The following is a 14,591-nucleotide window of genomic DNA, read 5'->3' as shown; positions in this document are numbered from 1 at the left end:
AGAGAGAGAGAGAGAGAGAGAGAGAGAGAGAGAGAGAGAGAGAGAGATCTTCTTGGAAGCTGTTAAATGTTCAGCCTGAGCCCTTCTCCTGAGTGGTGCCTGAAGTGAGGGAGCCCAGGAACTCCTACGCAGAGTAAGTGTACATCTGCATAGGCTTTGGGGAGCCCCACGATCAGTCAGATTTGGTTGCTGAGGTAATAGAATAATCTGCCAGCCTGACGTGCACCTGGGAGAAAGTCGAGATCCCCCCCCCCAACCCTGCCCCTGTCACCCCACACCATGTCCTGTCACCTTGTCAGAGCCGTAGCTCCCTAGGCAGCAACTGAAGTCATCAAAGCCCCAACTGAAGGTTCTGTTCCAGAGAGGAGGCATCAGCAGTTTGTTCTTCTCCACCGCTAGGATCGACTTCTCAGTAGGGACAATGTGGCCGATGGCCCCTTTTGGGGATTCTGATCCTAGAGAGAAAAGGTACATATCTGCTCCCCAGTGAGTATAGTGGATATGCAACGAGGAAAGTACCCTCTTTCACTGGGCCCAGAGAGAAGACGCTACAGAAAACAGCTTCATCAAGCATCCTGCCTAGCAGAGAGCCTCTGACTGAGGCTCTGGTGCATCCCACTTAGGGTAGCCTAAGCGTCCCTTCCCCAGCTCCATCTCTAACTTGGACTTACAACTTTAAGTGACTTCTTCAGTGATACTAGAAGCCCTGAGAGTATATTGGGACAGATGATCCAAAGTCACAGAGCTTGGGTGACTCTGTCCACCTATCCTTCTTCCTGCGTAGTTTGGAGGGACCCCAGACATGTGGCCCTGACCCCACCTTAGTTTCACTAGCTAAACTCTGGAAAACATCCCTGGCCCCAGCTGGAATCCAGCTCAGAGGTCAGCTTGCTGATGATCAGCTGGTATCCCAGGGAAGTCTACTCCTTCCTTCCCGCAGTCTCTTTGGAGGAGCAGAGATAATGGTCTTCCAGGGTATGCTTCCTGGCCAGCACAGGCATACATAATGTGGGAGGAGACTGCGTTCAATGCAGATACCCCTGTCTTGCCCTGTGCAAGTTGTTACAAGAAAACCACCCTCTTCCAGAACTCTACAATTCACACAAGCTAGGAAGCTGTAGGGCCAGGACTCACAGGCACCTGCCGCAGGGCACGTGTCCTTAGCTGTCAACTCTATGCATACATGCATCTGGATGCTTCAGAGCAACAGGGGTGCAGAGCCTGCCATTTGTCTTTGGGGGGATGTGCATGGAGTGTGTTTTTGTATGTGTATGCAAGAGGTGTGTGAGTGTGTGTGTGTGTGTGTATGTGTGTGCGTGAGAGAGAGGGAGAGAGAGAGAGAGAGAGAGAGAGAGAGAGAGAAAGACAGAGAGACAGAGAGACAGAGACAGAGAAAGAGAAACAGAGAGACATAGAGACAGAGAAAACCCTGTGGGTCTTAGAAGTCAAGGCCTAACCTACAAGTCCTAGACACCTCCATATCAGAGATCACCTTTCAGTGCCCACTGACTTTGGAGACATAGCCATTGCAAAACTCACTTCTTTCCAAGCCTGGGCCCTTGAACGCCTAAGGCAATGGTTCTCAACCTGTGGGTTATGAGTCCTTCAGGAGGTTGAATGATCCTTCCACAGGAGTCACATACCAGATATCCTGTATTTCAGATACTTACGCTACAATTCGTAACAGTAACAAAATTTCAGTTATGAAGTAGCCATGATATAATTTCATGGTGGAGATCACCACAACATGAGTTGTATTGAAGGGTCACAGCATTAGGAAGGTTGAGAACCACTGTCCCAGAGAAATCCAGTCCCTAAAGAGAGGACTGAGACAAGGCAAGCCCGGGTACTCACCTTTGACAGTGACCTGAGAGGGTCTCAGTATTGGCAAGCTGTGGAGGAAGGACTGCGAGTGGCCTGGAAGGCCTACGGGGGTGGAAGCGTCCTTTCCAGGCACTGGAGGTTTCCCTGTGGTGTTTCTGGATGGGTGGGGTTTGGTGAAGATCTGGAGATACAGACAAACACACCACACAAGTCATTAGGTGCATCACATCTGTATCCTCACTCTGGGCACTATCAAGGCTGGCCTTTCTCCAACAGAAATGAGCATCAGGAGGCTTCTCATTTGTTATAGATGAGGGACCTGGGGCTCAGAGAGGGGCTGGTATTTTCTCCAAGTCATAGAACAAGCTGTTCTGTTTTCAGCTACTTGCTATCTCAACTCATTAGGAATAGTGGTAATATCATAGTACCATATATGTTACAGAAGACCGTAGCATCATCCCATGTCAATGACATCACCTTACCCTAGCTCTGAAGGCCAGGTATGACTTGCCCTTCACTCCTAATGGGATAGAACATCCTTATTCTCTTTCCCAAGTATGTGCTGCCTGGTCTTGATGAAGCAAGATGGTTGCTGTGGCCTGCCATACCTACCTGCTTGGGCACCTGTCCAAAGTTGCTGATGAAGCCCAGGATAGTGCTCTTGATCAGGGGGTCAGTGATGCTGCTGAGGTCTATTCTGTCACCATAGAAGTAGGGGTGGAAAGTGTTCACTGCCTCTACAGCAGCTGGTCCTTGCTGCTTATACCCAAAAATTAGGTCTATCCAGTGGTGGAGGTTGCTGCTGACGAAGTCACTTTCCAGAGCCTGAAGTCAAAGCCCAAAGAGTGTGAAATCCTAACTAATTCTTTAAAAGAAACAAACAAGTTCTCTACATTTAAGCCTCTGTGTGAGGGTGTGTGTATTGTGCTCTTAGGTGTGTAGACATATAGAGGCCAGAGGAAAACTGCAGGTACCAATCTGCAGATGCTGCCCCTCCCCCCATTTTATTATTTTTTAATTTAATTTTATCTCTTTTAGACATGGTCTTTCATTGGAACTTGCAGAGCTGCCCAGACCCCCATGAGACTTCCTGGAAACAGATATTTCTGTCTCCATCCCCTAGCACTGGACTTACAAACATACACAGCCCCCAGTTTTTATTATTGTGGGTGTGTCATGACATCTCATTCTGGTTTAAGTTTCTTACTGACTAATGATGTTGAGCACAATTTTGCTTCCTTATTAGTGTTTCTGGGTGACAAGCTCAGTCATCTTCCCTCAAAACCTCATGATAGGTGAGAGCTCTCTGGGGCCTCTAAACCACCTCTCAGATACACTGAGAACATCGTCTGGGGAGTGGCCCTACGTTGGGGCTGCTGAAGTCACTGACATGCCACCAGAGTCATGTTCACTCCCTGTCCCGATGCCCATCACAGCAGCCTAGTACAATTGCAGAGCAAACTGGTGTTCTTTAAACACCCAGGAAAACAGTAATCCTGTCCCTGGGCTTTCTCTGGTTTCTCCAGACATCAAAACCTCAACGTTTATCCCCACCAGTGAGACAGACAACTTCATGGAGACAGAGAGATGCTGAAGTGCCCATCAGGACAGACTGGAGTGTCTCACCTGTCTGTGCAAGCTGATGAATTTCCTCGGATCCCCGTCAGCCCAAGGAGGGAGCTGCACATCCCCGAGTGTTGTTCCATCCTGCATGCAGCCTGAGTGTGAAGGGAAACAGGCCAAAGTGAGGCCTCTCTAGGTTCATCAAATCCGTGTTCTCTGCAACTCCCAACTCCGTGCAGGTTGGAATGTGAGCTGCATCCTACCATACCACACTGCCTCTTGCCACTTCTATCCATAGAACCCCAGGCCTCCTCTGCTTGGCCCTACAGTTAACACCCTTCATGAGGTCCTCTTGGCTTCCCAGGAAACACTAGAAGAGATTCCCAATTCACACACACCATTGCTGCATCTCCCTCACCGCTAACAATGCCTTTCACCTGGAGACCGACCCAACAGAAGATGCCGATAATAACCCAAGCATACCATCATCCAGGGCTATCTATGCCAGGCACCACGTGAAGTTCTTGGCACATACTATCTTCCCAATGATAGTAGTGGGTTTTTACATGGACAGTCTTCACACAGTAAGAGGAGGAGCCTGGGTCCCAGCCCAAGTCTCTCCTGTCTGCCAGCTGCCAACCTTGAACAAGCTGCTTGACCTCTAAGGAACCCAGTTTCTCCATCTGTAAGTGTAACAGTGCTGAAGCCACACGGGGCTGGCATGAGATGAGAAAAGCAAGCATACGGCACACACAAATCAACACTAGCCTAACCATGACTAGTGCTCAGCAATGCTCCTATGGTCTTGCTTGAACTTATGAAGCAAGTAGAATCCATTGCCCAAGGAGGAGAAGGGGAGGGGATAGGAGGGGGGAGGGATTTGTAAGGGTGGGACTGAAGAAGAGGGGAGAGGGAAGGGAGAGGAAGTGGGGAGGGATTTCCATGAGGATGTAAAGTGAATGAAGATATGAGTGAAAGCAAAAACCACTCTGCTCTAGTCTGGGGCTTTCCGGCTGTGCTGAGTCTCATTTTCTCTTTACTCAGACTCAGCTCCAGTCTCTTCTTGGGGAACCGAACAACACAATCTCTCCAATTCACTTGGGGAACAGAACAACAGTCTCTCCAATTCACTCTCAAACTATGGTCTTGACTGTTTTCCTGACAGGACTTTGCAGCACCAGGCAGTGTTTCACTTCATTTGTTTATAGCCTGAACCCAAACCCCACTTCCTCACCTAAACCATGTCTAGGACAAGCCACAATGACCTGAGGTGCCTGCATACAGTAGGTGCCAGCCACATGGATGCTCATTCTCTCAGTGAGGCCTGATTGTCTCGGATCCTGTCATTCCTTCATCTAAGCCTGTCACACCTTCCTCCGAGAACACAGTTGTAATCCATAGGCAGAGGTGAACTCTGCATGGTACTCCACCCTCCTCTTAGCTTCTACTGGCCACCCTCAAATTTACCTCCCATCCTGAGCCCCACCATGTCCTCTGGGAATTGTCCTTTGTATCTGTTTAATTCTGCCCCGTGCCTGTCATGAGGCCTCTGAGAACACGGACACTGCCAGGCTCACCAAGGACCAGTGTCAGGCTGGCCAGCTGGACCAGAATTGGAGTGGCTTCATGCACTCCGTAACAGTGTGGCCCCATGCCCAGGGCTGGAAACCATATGAGGGTCTGTGGGGAAAAGATCTTACTCACATGGCCTGGCTTGAGGTTCAAATCCTTGTTTAAGGGAAAATGGGAAGCCTGAGGAATGATAGGCCTGAGGGATGCTAACTACCAGCCTCCAGGTATTTTCTGCAGCACCCATGGCTTCTCATGACCTGGCTGGAGAGCTTACCTACATCCTGTTTCAGCTCCGACCATACATCCCCTCACTACCTTGCTTCATCTTACTCTCACACACAGTCACAGGAGAGATGCCAGGTACATGTGTATACTACTGGGCCTCCATAAACTTCTGTGCCTTTTCTGAAGCAGGAAGAAGGCCTGACACATCCTGGGCTGCAAGGTGGAAGACGTGGCACCCAACAGTCGGACAACAGAAACGGGACTGGTAAGTCTGCCTCAAGGTTAGGAGCCTCGAGGGCAGGCAGTGTTAACCCTAAGTGAACAGCAAAGTTTCTAGATTGCAGGATGCTTTCTCACTACACACTGAACCCTGGGATCCTCAGAGAATAGGCCGTTGCCTGAGGTAGGTACTCAGTGCTGTTCTGGAAGCCTGGGACCCAGCATCCCTTCTCAGAAGCCATTGGTGCAGTAACTTTCCGTCACCCAGCAGGGACATCACCTACAACGCACTGGTCCTGATTAGGGGCCTGGTGAGTTTTCCAGCAAAGAAACTGATGAAATCAATGTCTCTCTGGAGACCTATAGGAGAAACTCCAAGCTCCCTGGCCCAGCTCATCAAGTTTGCCCAGTGTCTCTACTCACCAAACTCCACTGCATTACAGTTGGTTAAAAACTCAGGCAGGTAGAAGAATTCAGGCGTCAACTCCCTGACGTCGCTCATGTTCTCTTTGGAGGCAGACTCCCACGTGCTCTTTACACTGTGGAACATTCTATCAGCCACATCAAAGCTTCCACCCTGTGTGAGAAAGGGTCATATAATCAGCCACATGTGTGTGTCTCCATCTATACATTCAGCCTCAGGGGAATGAGTTCAGAAGTTGGGAATGGATTGGCACTTCCATTTTGCAGAAGAGAAAACTGGTCCTCAAGGTGCACTGACTTCCCCAAGGCCATCTAAGCAGTGAATGCCAGGCTGGGGCCAAATCCATGCCATAAAGGGCATATTTTGCCCCTGCCAGTTCCTCAGGGCATCTCTGGAAGTGGTACAAACTTGCTCTTCTGGGGTGGGGTATGGGAAGGGGAAGGTTACGAGCTCATCTCTTTCTGGGAAAGGAGGCCCTGTCACATTTGTAAGGTGTGTCATCCCTGGGCAATCCGGTAGACAAGGACTGGGTGGTCCATTTTTTGAGCCAGAGGAGTTGACCCATTGTGAGCCATGGATCACAAAGATGTCCTGGTCCCAAGAGATCTCAACCATAATATGCATCTTAAAGAGGCACCCCCACCCAGGCCACTTTGCTCTGTGTTAAAATCAGGAAACGATGTCCATCATCAGATTGAAATGGGAATGGAAATGAAGTGGGGGAATGTAAATAAATCTGCACCTAACGAGTCGCTCATTGAAATGTATTAAGAGCTTTGTGTATTTAATCTGCAGCCTGAGCCTCACACCGTGGGAGATTGATGTCTTCTCCAGCTCCCATTTTTCCTTTTGCAGCTTTTATAAGTGCTGATGGTAATCTCCTGAGAAACAATATGATTTGGTAATAAAAAGATTACCTGTATTAAATAAAAATAATATATACATAGGAAATACTGTTAGCGCTACAAATCTGGTTAAAGATATTACCACAAAGAAAAATGTTATTTTTTTCACAGCTGTCTAATGCATTTTAGCAAAAGTAATATCTTTAAAACTTAAGCCTGTATTATTTATAAAGGAAGCAATAACTGATTTTCCTATTTCCTATATTAATAAATGTATTTGCATACATTTGTTTCAAAATTAATGGATTTTCTCACTTCTGCAATACAAAAGAAAACACCAAATTCCCTAGAAGAAAAAGTAGAGTTGCTTTGTTGTACTGTGTGTGGGTTGACATATGCTCCAGTGGCTGCTGGCAGTCGGCCCCAGCCAGAACCTGATTCTTAAGGAAGAAGGCGGGGTGATGAAGAAAAAGGCAAGATGCAGAGGCATGTACTACATGGTTCAGCCCTACAGACTGACCATGGGAGGAAAGTCTACCAAATGGAGGAGGCAAGAGCCAAATGCAGTGTTGAGACAGACAGAAAGAAAATGGCGGGCAAGAGGTCCCCCGCTGAGATCTGAGACACGTGGCTTTCTGTGAATGTCATGAATACTGAGTATCCAAGTGGCCAGTGAGGAGGACATAAAGATCAACACCATAACACCTTCTCGATGGCAGATGATTTCCTGTGTGCCAACTCAAAGCCAGAAGGCAGCGGAGTCAAACTTAGGCTACAGAGCTCACACACATGGTATCACCCACATGGGAAGACACCAGCAACGTACTTTGAATACAGTAAGGATTAGAATACAACCTGAGGTATCCTGATCATTTATAATGTTAAGAAGGGCTCAGCAATACTGAAAGACACAAATCAGAATTATGAGCGGAGTGCTGGAGGGGCAAGAGCATGCCAGGGCAGGTCTGGACACTCAGTTAAAATCAGGGAAATGTTGGGTCTTGGGCAAGTACACAGATTATAACCGACTCGCACCAAAAAAACCAATGCAGTTTACTGAAGATAATGCTCCTTTTGTGTGTGACTTTGTTTGCCACTGTCCTTGGGTAAGCCCTTCAGTCATGGAGCTCTTAAAGCTGTCTCCAGCATGGGCAGGTAGAGGAGGTCAGGATGAGAACATTCCATTTTGGGGCCATACTCAAAAGAAACTCAAGCCTTAACATGTGTTCAAGGACATATGACTCCAGAGATACTCTTTTTTTTTTAAATTAGGATTTATTGTATTATTTTTAAGTGTGTGTGTGTGTGTGTGTATTTGCACAAATGTTCACACAGAAGGAAGGCCAGAGGCAATAGATTCCCCTGGAGCTGGAATTACAAGCAGTTATGAACCATCTAGCATGGGTGGTAGGAATCCAACTCTGGTCCCCTGTGAGAACAGTACCCACTCAGAACCATGGAGCCTTCTCTTCTGCCCACAGTTATCCTTACAATATATCTTGAAACCCCAAGTAGGACTGAAGCAAGTTCATCCAGTCACATCCAGCTAAGGGACTGGATTGATCCTATGAGGAGGTTGATAACCTTTTCTTAATAGTTTATAAGTGTCTTGTGTATGCAGTGCACTGGCTTGCTGGTGTCAGCTGATTTTAACTACTGTCTGCCCATCAGGCAGTGAGCCATGTAGGGACACTGTGCTGTCTCAGGTGAGAATTTCAGCACTTACTTATAGGATAAACATGAGTTTTTAAAATCTCTTTAATCACCTATCCCTCTTCCCCATCAAGCTTCAATGATTCTTTTGGCTGTGAAATCAACAATGCATATGTCCAAGTGGATGGGAAGGTGAGATATAACCCCAGGTGGCATGCTAGGCATAAGGAAAGCAGCTCCAGATTAGCAAGCCCTGCATGGTTTTAATTTTTATTAAATTATCTGAAAGGGTTCTCTCTCTCTCTCTCCCCCCACCTCTCTCTCTCTCTCTCTCTCTCTGTGTGTGTGTGTGTGTGTGTGTGTGTGTGTGTGTACACCATGATGTGCATGTAGTGCTCACAGAGGCCAGAGGCCAGAGGAGGCATAGATCACTTGGAACTGAAGTTACAAAAGGTTTTAAGCCACCACATGAGTGCTGGGAATGGAACCCAGGTCTTCTGGAAGTCCAGCCAGTGCTGTTAACTGCTGAGTCACCTCCCTAGTCCCAGCCCTGCATCTTTATCCTGTGTACTCCAGGGACTCGGGAGGGATCCTAGTCTTAGGATACAGGAAAAAAAACCAGGGACTCTCTGAAAAGATGAAGAGAAATGGAGTGGAAATCATTGGAAACAAAAGGTAGAGTGTTGGGAGTCAGAATCCTCCAGTGCCAGGGATGGGGACAGGAGGATAGTGAAGGCCAAGAGACCTTAGTGAGGGAACAGGAAGTGAGAGGGGCATTGTCAGGGCAGCTCATTAGCACTGAGGGAAAGGGTGTACAGGTAAGAGAAACGCACGAGCCTCAGCTAACAGCCCACTTCAGCATCCTACCCTAAAATATAATGCTGTGAGTGGCATTTGGGAAGCCCATGCACTAGTTAGTCCTGGTCTCAGTAGGGATAGGCTTGACTCAGAGCAGCCCTGACTCTCCTTTCCATACATTGAGACCTTTCCCTTAAGCTAGTAAACCCCAAAGCATGTTGACACCCATACTTTTTGCTGTGAGCAAATGTATCACAAGGGGACTAGGCAGACAAACTTTCACCCTCACTGCTCAGTCAGGAGGTTGAAAAGGATGTGGAAGCTGTAGCTCAGTCACACAACCACCACAGAGAAAGTCTAGGGGTGGTTTATCTGGGTCAGTCAGACATTACCACATGTGCCTTTCCCAGTACTCGAATAATCAAAATTAGACCATAATAGAGACCTTGGAGAATTCTTGTCCGGTTACAGTTTGGGACCTTAAAGACCCTATGTCCTGTCAACTCCTTGGCTTAGAGGCAGGGGCCTTGCTCGGAGCTGTGATGACATCAGGTAGGGTCTGAAGAGATACAGCCCTTGACACAGGCTCTTTGTCTTCCTCATATTACTGTCACCCTGATGCTGAATGGAAGCTCATAGGTAACAGCTCAGGCCATGTCTACCCCAGGGTTCTCAGTTCCCTGCAGATAACGACTGCCTTGCACAACGCCCAGCCATCTCGCCTCAGGTACTTTGGAAAACCCTTCACCACTGCTGGTAACAGCTGACTTCGCAGGGGTAGGACTTAATTAGCACAGCGCTTTATTTCCGCTTCTTATTAAATACAGCAGCTGCCTCCACACTGTGTCCTTGCTGGGAACAGGCTGACTTGCTGGGCCCTACGCAGGCTGATTGCATCTTAGGCCTGAGAATATATGGCACTTTTCCTAGGACAGAAACAAGTGCCAAGGCTAAGGCCTCACAGCAGGGGTATGGCCTCACAGTGACTCAGCTTTCAAGAGACTCACATATCCTGAATCTATAGGCAAAGCTCCTGAAAACTACAGAATACTTAGCTTGTCATTAAGGTGAAGTGCCAGCTACTTGCCCTGAATACAATAGTCCATTCCTCCCAGACAAAGTGGTGGGGACTGCAAAGCACACAATTAACACAAGTCTGGTTACATTCCACATACATTCTACCTGCTCAGACCGCATAACACACACATCTACAGCTGGTTCTCCGTATCTGAGGGATCCACATTCAAAGATGCAACCATAGACTGGAAATATTTGGATAGATCAGATCTGTCTTGAGTTTCTATACCCTTCTATTCTTCTCACAATCTACTGAGCCATACAGTATTACAACTGTTTACAAAACATTTGCACCGGAGTGGATATTTTAAATAACCTAGAGGTAAAGTATGTGTGGGGGGTATAGGTTCTATGAAAATATGATGCCATTTTATATAAGTCGGCTGAGCAACCTCTGATTTCAGTATCAGAAAGGGGTCCTGGAACCAATCCCACGGAGAAGCAATTATTTCATATTTTATAGACTATAAAAATCTATCATCGTATTGACAAGTTTGGGCAGGAAGATAAATACATCAATACCAGAGGAGCATCAATTCTAAAACAATCTAAATGTAGTTGCATTTAACCACGGGCTGTAAAGAGCCTCTTACACAGAGCCAGGGCAGAGTATGTGGAAGTCCTGTGTCAAACTGTGTGCAAATCCTGGTGCTGTCCACACTACCGGGCCCAGCACATGGTGAGCCAGCCATAGTGCCCAGATTGTTCCATGCCAGCCTGTCAGCCACTCAGCAGGCCACACCAGATGTGCCACACAAGCACATGGTGTGTGGTAGCACAGACACTCTGTGGCTTATTCCCTGGCATGCACGTGGCATGTCACTCTGGTACTTCATATCACTGCACTATATGTATAAAAATAGCTACAGGGGGTGCTGTAGAGATGGCTCAGCAATTGAGAGCACCCTCTGCTCTTCTAGAGGACCTGAGTTCAATTCCCAGCAACCACATGGTGGCTGTAGTGAGTTTAATGCCCTCTTCTGGCATGCAGGTGTACATACAGATAAAGCACTCATATACATAAAATAAATAAATCTTTAAAAAAATAGCTACATGGTAGATACTATGTGATGTATACTTTGCCACACTAGGAAAGGTTAAACTCTTTAAAGATACACGTAAGGTATTTGATTTCCCACAATTCAGGAACGTCGTATGTATCGAGTATTCCAGACTAATGCTGGTATGAAGTGGACTTCAGATGCAGCATCTTACACCTCCCATCTTTACCTCATGAATAAGGAAACCAAATCCTGGAGAATGCAATCATCTAGTCAACATCAGAAGGCAGAGGCAGGACACAGATCCCTGAGGCCCCAGCCAGAAGCACACACATCCTTACTTTAATGCACTTACATTAGCAGGTGAAGGGCACAGTCTGCTCAGCTCAGAATGGAAGACCATGCCAACACTCATAAGCACACTGACTCCAGCCTCCTGTAAATGCAGAAGGCCTCACTGCAGGCATCCTGGACACACACACACACACACACACACACACACACACACCCTACAACTCATCCACATTCAACTTAGAAGTCAGACCCTCAAGTGGGTGAAACAACAAGGAGGGGTAAATCTTTCTTGTCACCATAGAGGAGGACCACCAAAGGTCTCGTGTGAAGGAACAGGCTTGCCCCTAGGAGGCAGATGAACTCATACAAAGATGCCAGGACATTCCTTAGGAGATCTGGTGAGCCCCAGGACTCCTTCAGCAGATGTGGTCTTTGTACTGATCCTTTTAAGAACTAAAACTGTTCTCACTTTGTTCTAGGGAAGGGCAGAGGATTGCCGGGTCTTCAGGCCAGTGATGAGCAACTGGAGATGTCACTTAAATTTCAGCAGCTAAGACAAATTAGTGTGGGGCAGAGGGGTTACACAGAGATAGCAGATGATTCCAATTTGGATGGGCCAATCTACCAAAGACAATCTCAAGCCAAAACCCCTGAGAGTCTCATTTGAGATTCTCAGTGTGGTTACTCCAACAGCTACACAGGTACCTCCTAAAAGCATACAAAGTTGGCTCTGGTCATCTCATCCTGGTTAGATCATCTCAAACTAGTTTGAACTAGTTACTAGAAGAACAAACTGGCTAAAATAAGCTCACCCTAATGATTAGCGGCAGAGTGACAACCAAATATTCTGGTGGGCTTACAGGACCTGTTTAATCTGGCTCATTCTGTTTCAGGATGCCTTATTGTGGTCCAGGCTACCCTAACATCGTTGCCAGAGGAGACAAGCTTGAACAAGTTTAAATCTGCTAAGATCAGATCTGATTGGTCACTGAGGGAAGAGGGCAAATAACCATGGTTACTCACTGGAGCGAGGGGGTTTCCCCACATTTCCTCATTTGTTCTTCTAGAGGTACAGTGGTCTCTGTACCTCATGTCCAGAGGTAACACAACATGTGGGATATTGGTATCTGTTAAGTGGCATGGCTGAGTTGAAAATCTCACAGCACAACCTGTCTCTATTTCTCCCCGTCTCTTCCCTATGTGGAAAGACCCTTAGCAACAAGTAAAGTTGGGACCTCTGGCTTTAACACATCTGTCGGAAGGGCCAAGGGGAAGCTGTGAAGGCATCCTGAATGTTTGACTATTTCGGCTCGCTGGCTGGAAAGCAGCAGCAGAATCCATCATTATCATCAGCAACAGTGATGATCATTTCTTGTGGATTAATGAGCAACATCTGGATGAGATTCCTGGCATGGGGTACAGCTCTGGGACCATTCATTCTCCAAACTAAACTTACTTAAAATGCTTGTTGCCTGAGAAAGACCCAGGGGAAATACACTTATTATTTTTGAGTGGATTTCCAGAGATAGGCGGTTATACAAAGTCTAGACAAGCCACACAGTCAAGGAGAGGAGAATCTGTGCCAAGACATGAACGATGTGAGTGGGTTCACCCCTTACTGGAGAATATGCCTGACCCTCCTTGGCTTTCCATTCTTTCCCAGGGATGGGGAGTGCTTTCAGTGCTTACTGAGGGTTGCTCTTGTCTTAGGGTCATTGTTTTCTATGTGACCAAAATTCACAGTTTCTCAGACACTAAAACTCCTCTGAGATAAGGCTCAAGCGTTAGAGCTAGGCCATGTGTGCTTGGTGGGCTTCTGGTCAGGAGACTCTCTCATAGGACACTGTAAGGTAGTGATCACATCGGCCATGCACTTAGCCTTGTATGTATTCTCCTCTGCAGTGAGCTCGGCCAGCTGGCTCAAGCTCTGCCTCTGAATGGGGTTTTTGGGTGCAGGATCCAGTAAAGAGTTTTATGGAGGGAAGAGGAAGGAAGAGCATCTCAGCACTGTCCCTGTGCTGTCTGTAAGGAACTCTGACTAAGAAATTGTGCATATCCAGGACTCCAGCAATGGCTAGACTCCAGCTCCTTCAGGACTGCCAGATTGAAACAACACAGACTATCCAGATAACTTAAACTTCAGATAAGCAGCCAACGATCTTCCAGTATGTCCTTTTTGAGTGAAAATATCCAGAACCCAAACCTAGCTAGGTATCTGCTTTCTTATTTGTGAAACCTGGCAACCCTAGGCTGGTAAGATAAAAGTTTGTTACTTATGGATGGGTAAGATGACCAGATGACCAGTTTCTTTTTCTGGGATAGCCAGTTTTTGGTTTTATTTCAAATATCTATTTGTCCCTTGGAGCCTTTTGGTTGGACTGAGCACAGATCTATCCTGTCTGATGGTCACTTCCCTGCTCTTTACTGAGCTTTGACTGTGACATTTTTAGTCTCAACAATTTCTACTTTCTTTTTCCATTCTATCATGTTTGTATTAATTTTTACATGTCCCATGGGTAATTTTATCATTCCGTGCTATTTGGTGTATTTTTTTATGGCAATCAGGCAGATGTGGAAGTACTCATGATTAAAAAACATCTTTCCTATAAGTATAGGAACCAACGTCAAGTTAAGGTTTGAGTTCTCAGAGAGGAAGCACCGCCATTATCCAAGCCTGGGACTTGGGTGTGTTCATCCCCTAGCACTCTGAAAGAAGTGACAGCAGCTTACCTGTAAGGAGCAGAAGGCCTGCGTGAAGGGTGGCATTCGGACCAAGTAGGAGGCGACAATGATGGCTGAGGAATAGTGGGTGTAGTAGTGGCACTGCACAGTCATGTCTCCTGCAACACAACGGCACACTTGAGGGCTGCTGTGCTGGGCTTGAGAAAAGTATTTCTAAATCCATTCATCGAGATTCAGGAAGCAAGGAGACATACAGAAGAACATTAAGGCACTAACAGATCCGACAGCACACAAATATGGCGAAGATTGTAAAGGCGATGCACAGAGTTTGAGGACTGAATTCTAGAGCAAGTCAAAAGTAGACCTATCGTTCAGAGGTTGTTAAGTGCAGAGCCCTCCGTCCCCCCTACCCTT

The 14,591-nt window shown here is 46.9% G+C and overlaps 1 protein-coding gene across 2 annotated transcripts in view; it reads right to left on the bottom strand.

Moving 5' to 3' along the window:
- Wdfy4 (WDFY family member 4) overlaps positions 1-14,591 on the bottom strand; it is a 233,960-nt gene that overhangs the window by 18,226 nt on the left and 201,143 nt on the right. The window contains exons 51-56 of one of the 2 annotated variants that reach the window (XM_028789147.1): positions 14,226-14,335; positions 5,827-5,980; positions 3,451-3,542; positions 2,437-2,649; positions 1,855-2,005; positions 292-476 (exon numbers count right to left, since the gene is read on the bottom strand). In XM_028789147.1, coding sequence (XP_028644980.1) covers positions 292-476; positions 1,855-2,005; positions 2,437-2,649; positions 3,451-3,542; positions 5,827-5,980; positions 14,226-14,335 — 905 coding nt within the window. The remainder of the gene's footprint in view (positions 1-291; positions 477-1,854; positions 2,006-2,436; positions 2,650-3,450; positions 3,543-5,826; positions 5,981-14,225; positions 14,336-14,591) is intronic. The other variant, XM_028789149.1, reaches the window with a different exon arrangement.

The sequence above is a fragment of the Grammomys surdaster genome, unplaced genomic scaffold (genome assembly GCF_004785775.1).
Source record: "Grammomys surdaster isolate TR1022 unplaced genomic scaffold, NIH_TR_1.0 125789, whole genome shotgun sequence".
Lineage (NCBI taxonomy): Eukaryota > Metazoa > Chordata > Mammalia > Rodentia > Muridae > Grammomys > Grammomys surdaster.
The sequence above is the reverse complement of the archived record's forward strand: the minus strand, read 5'-3'. Positions and strand labels throughout refer to the sequence as shown.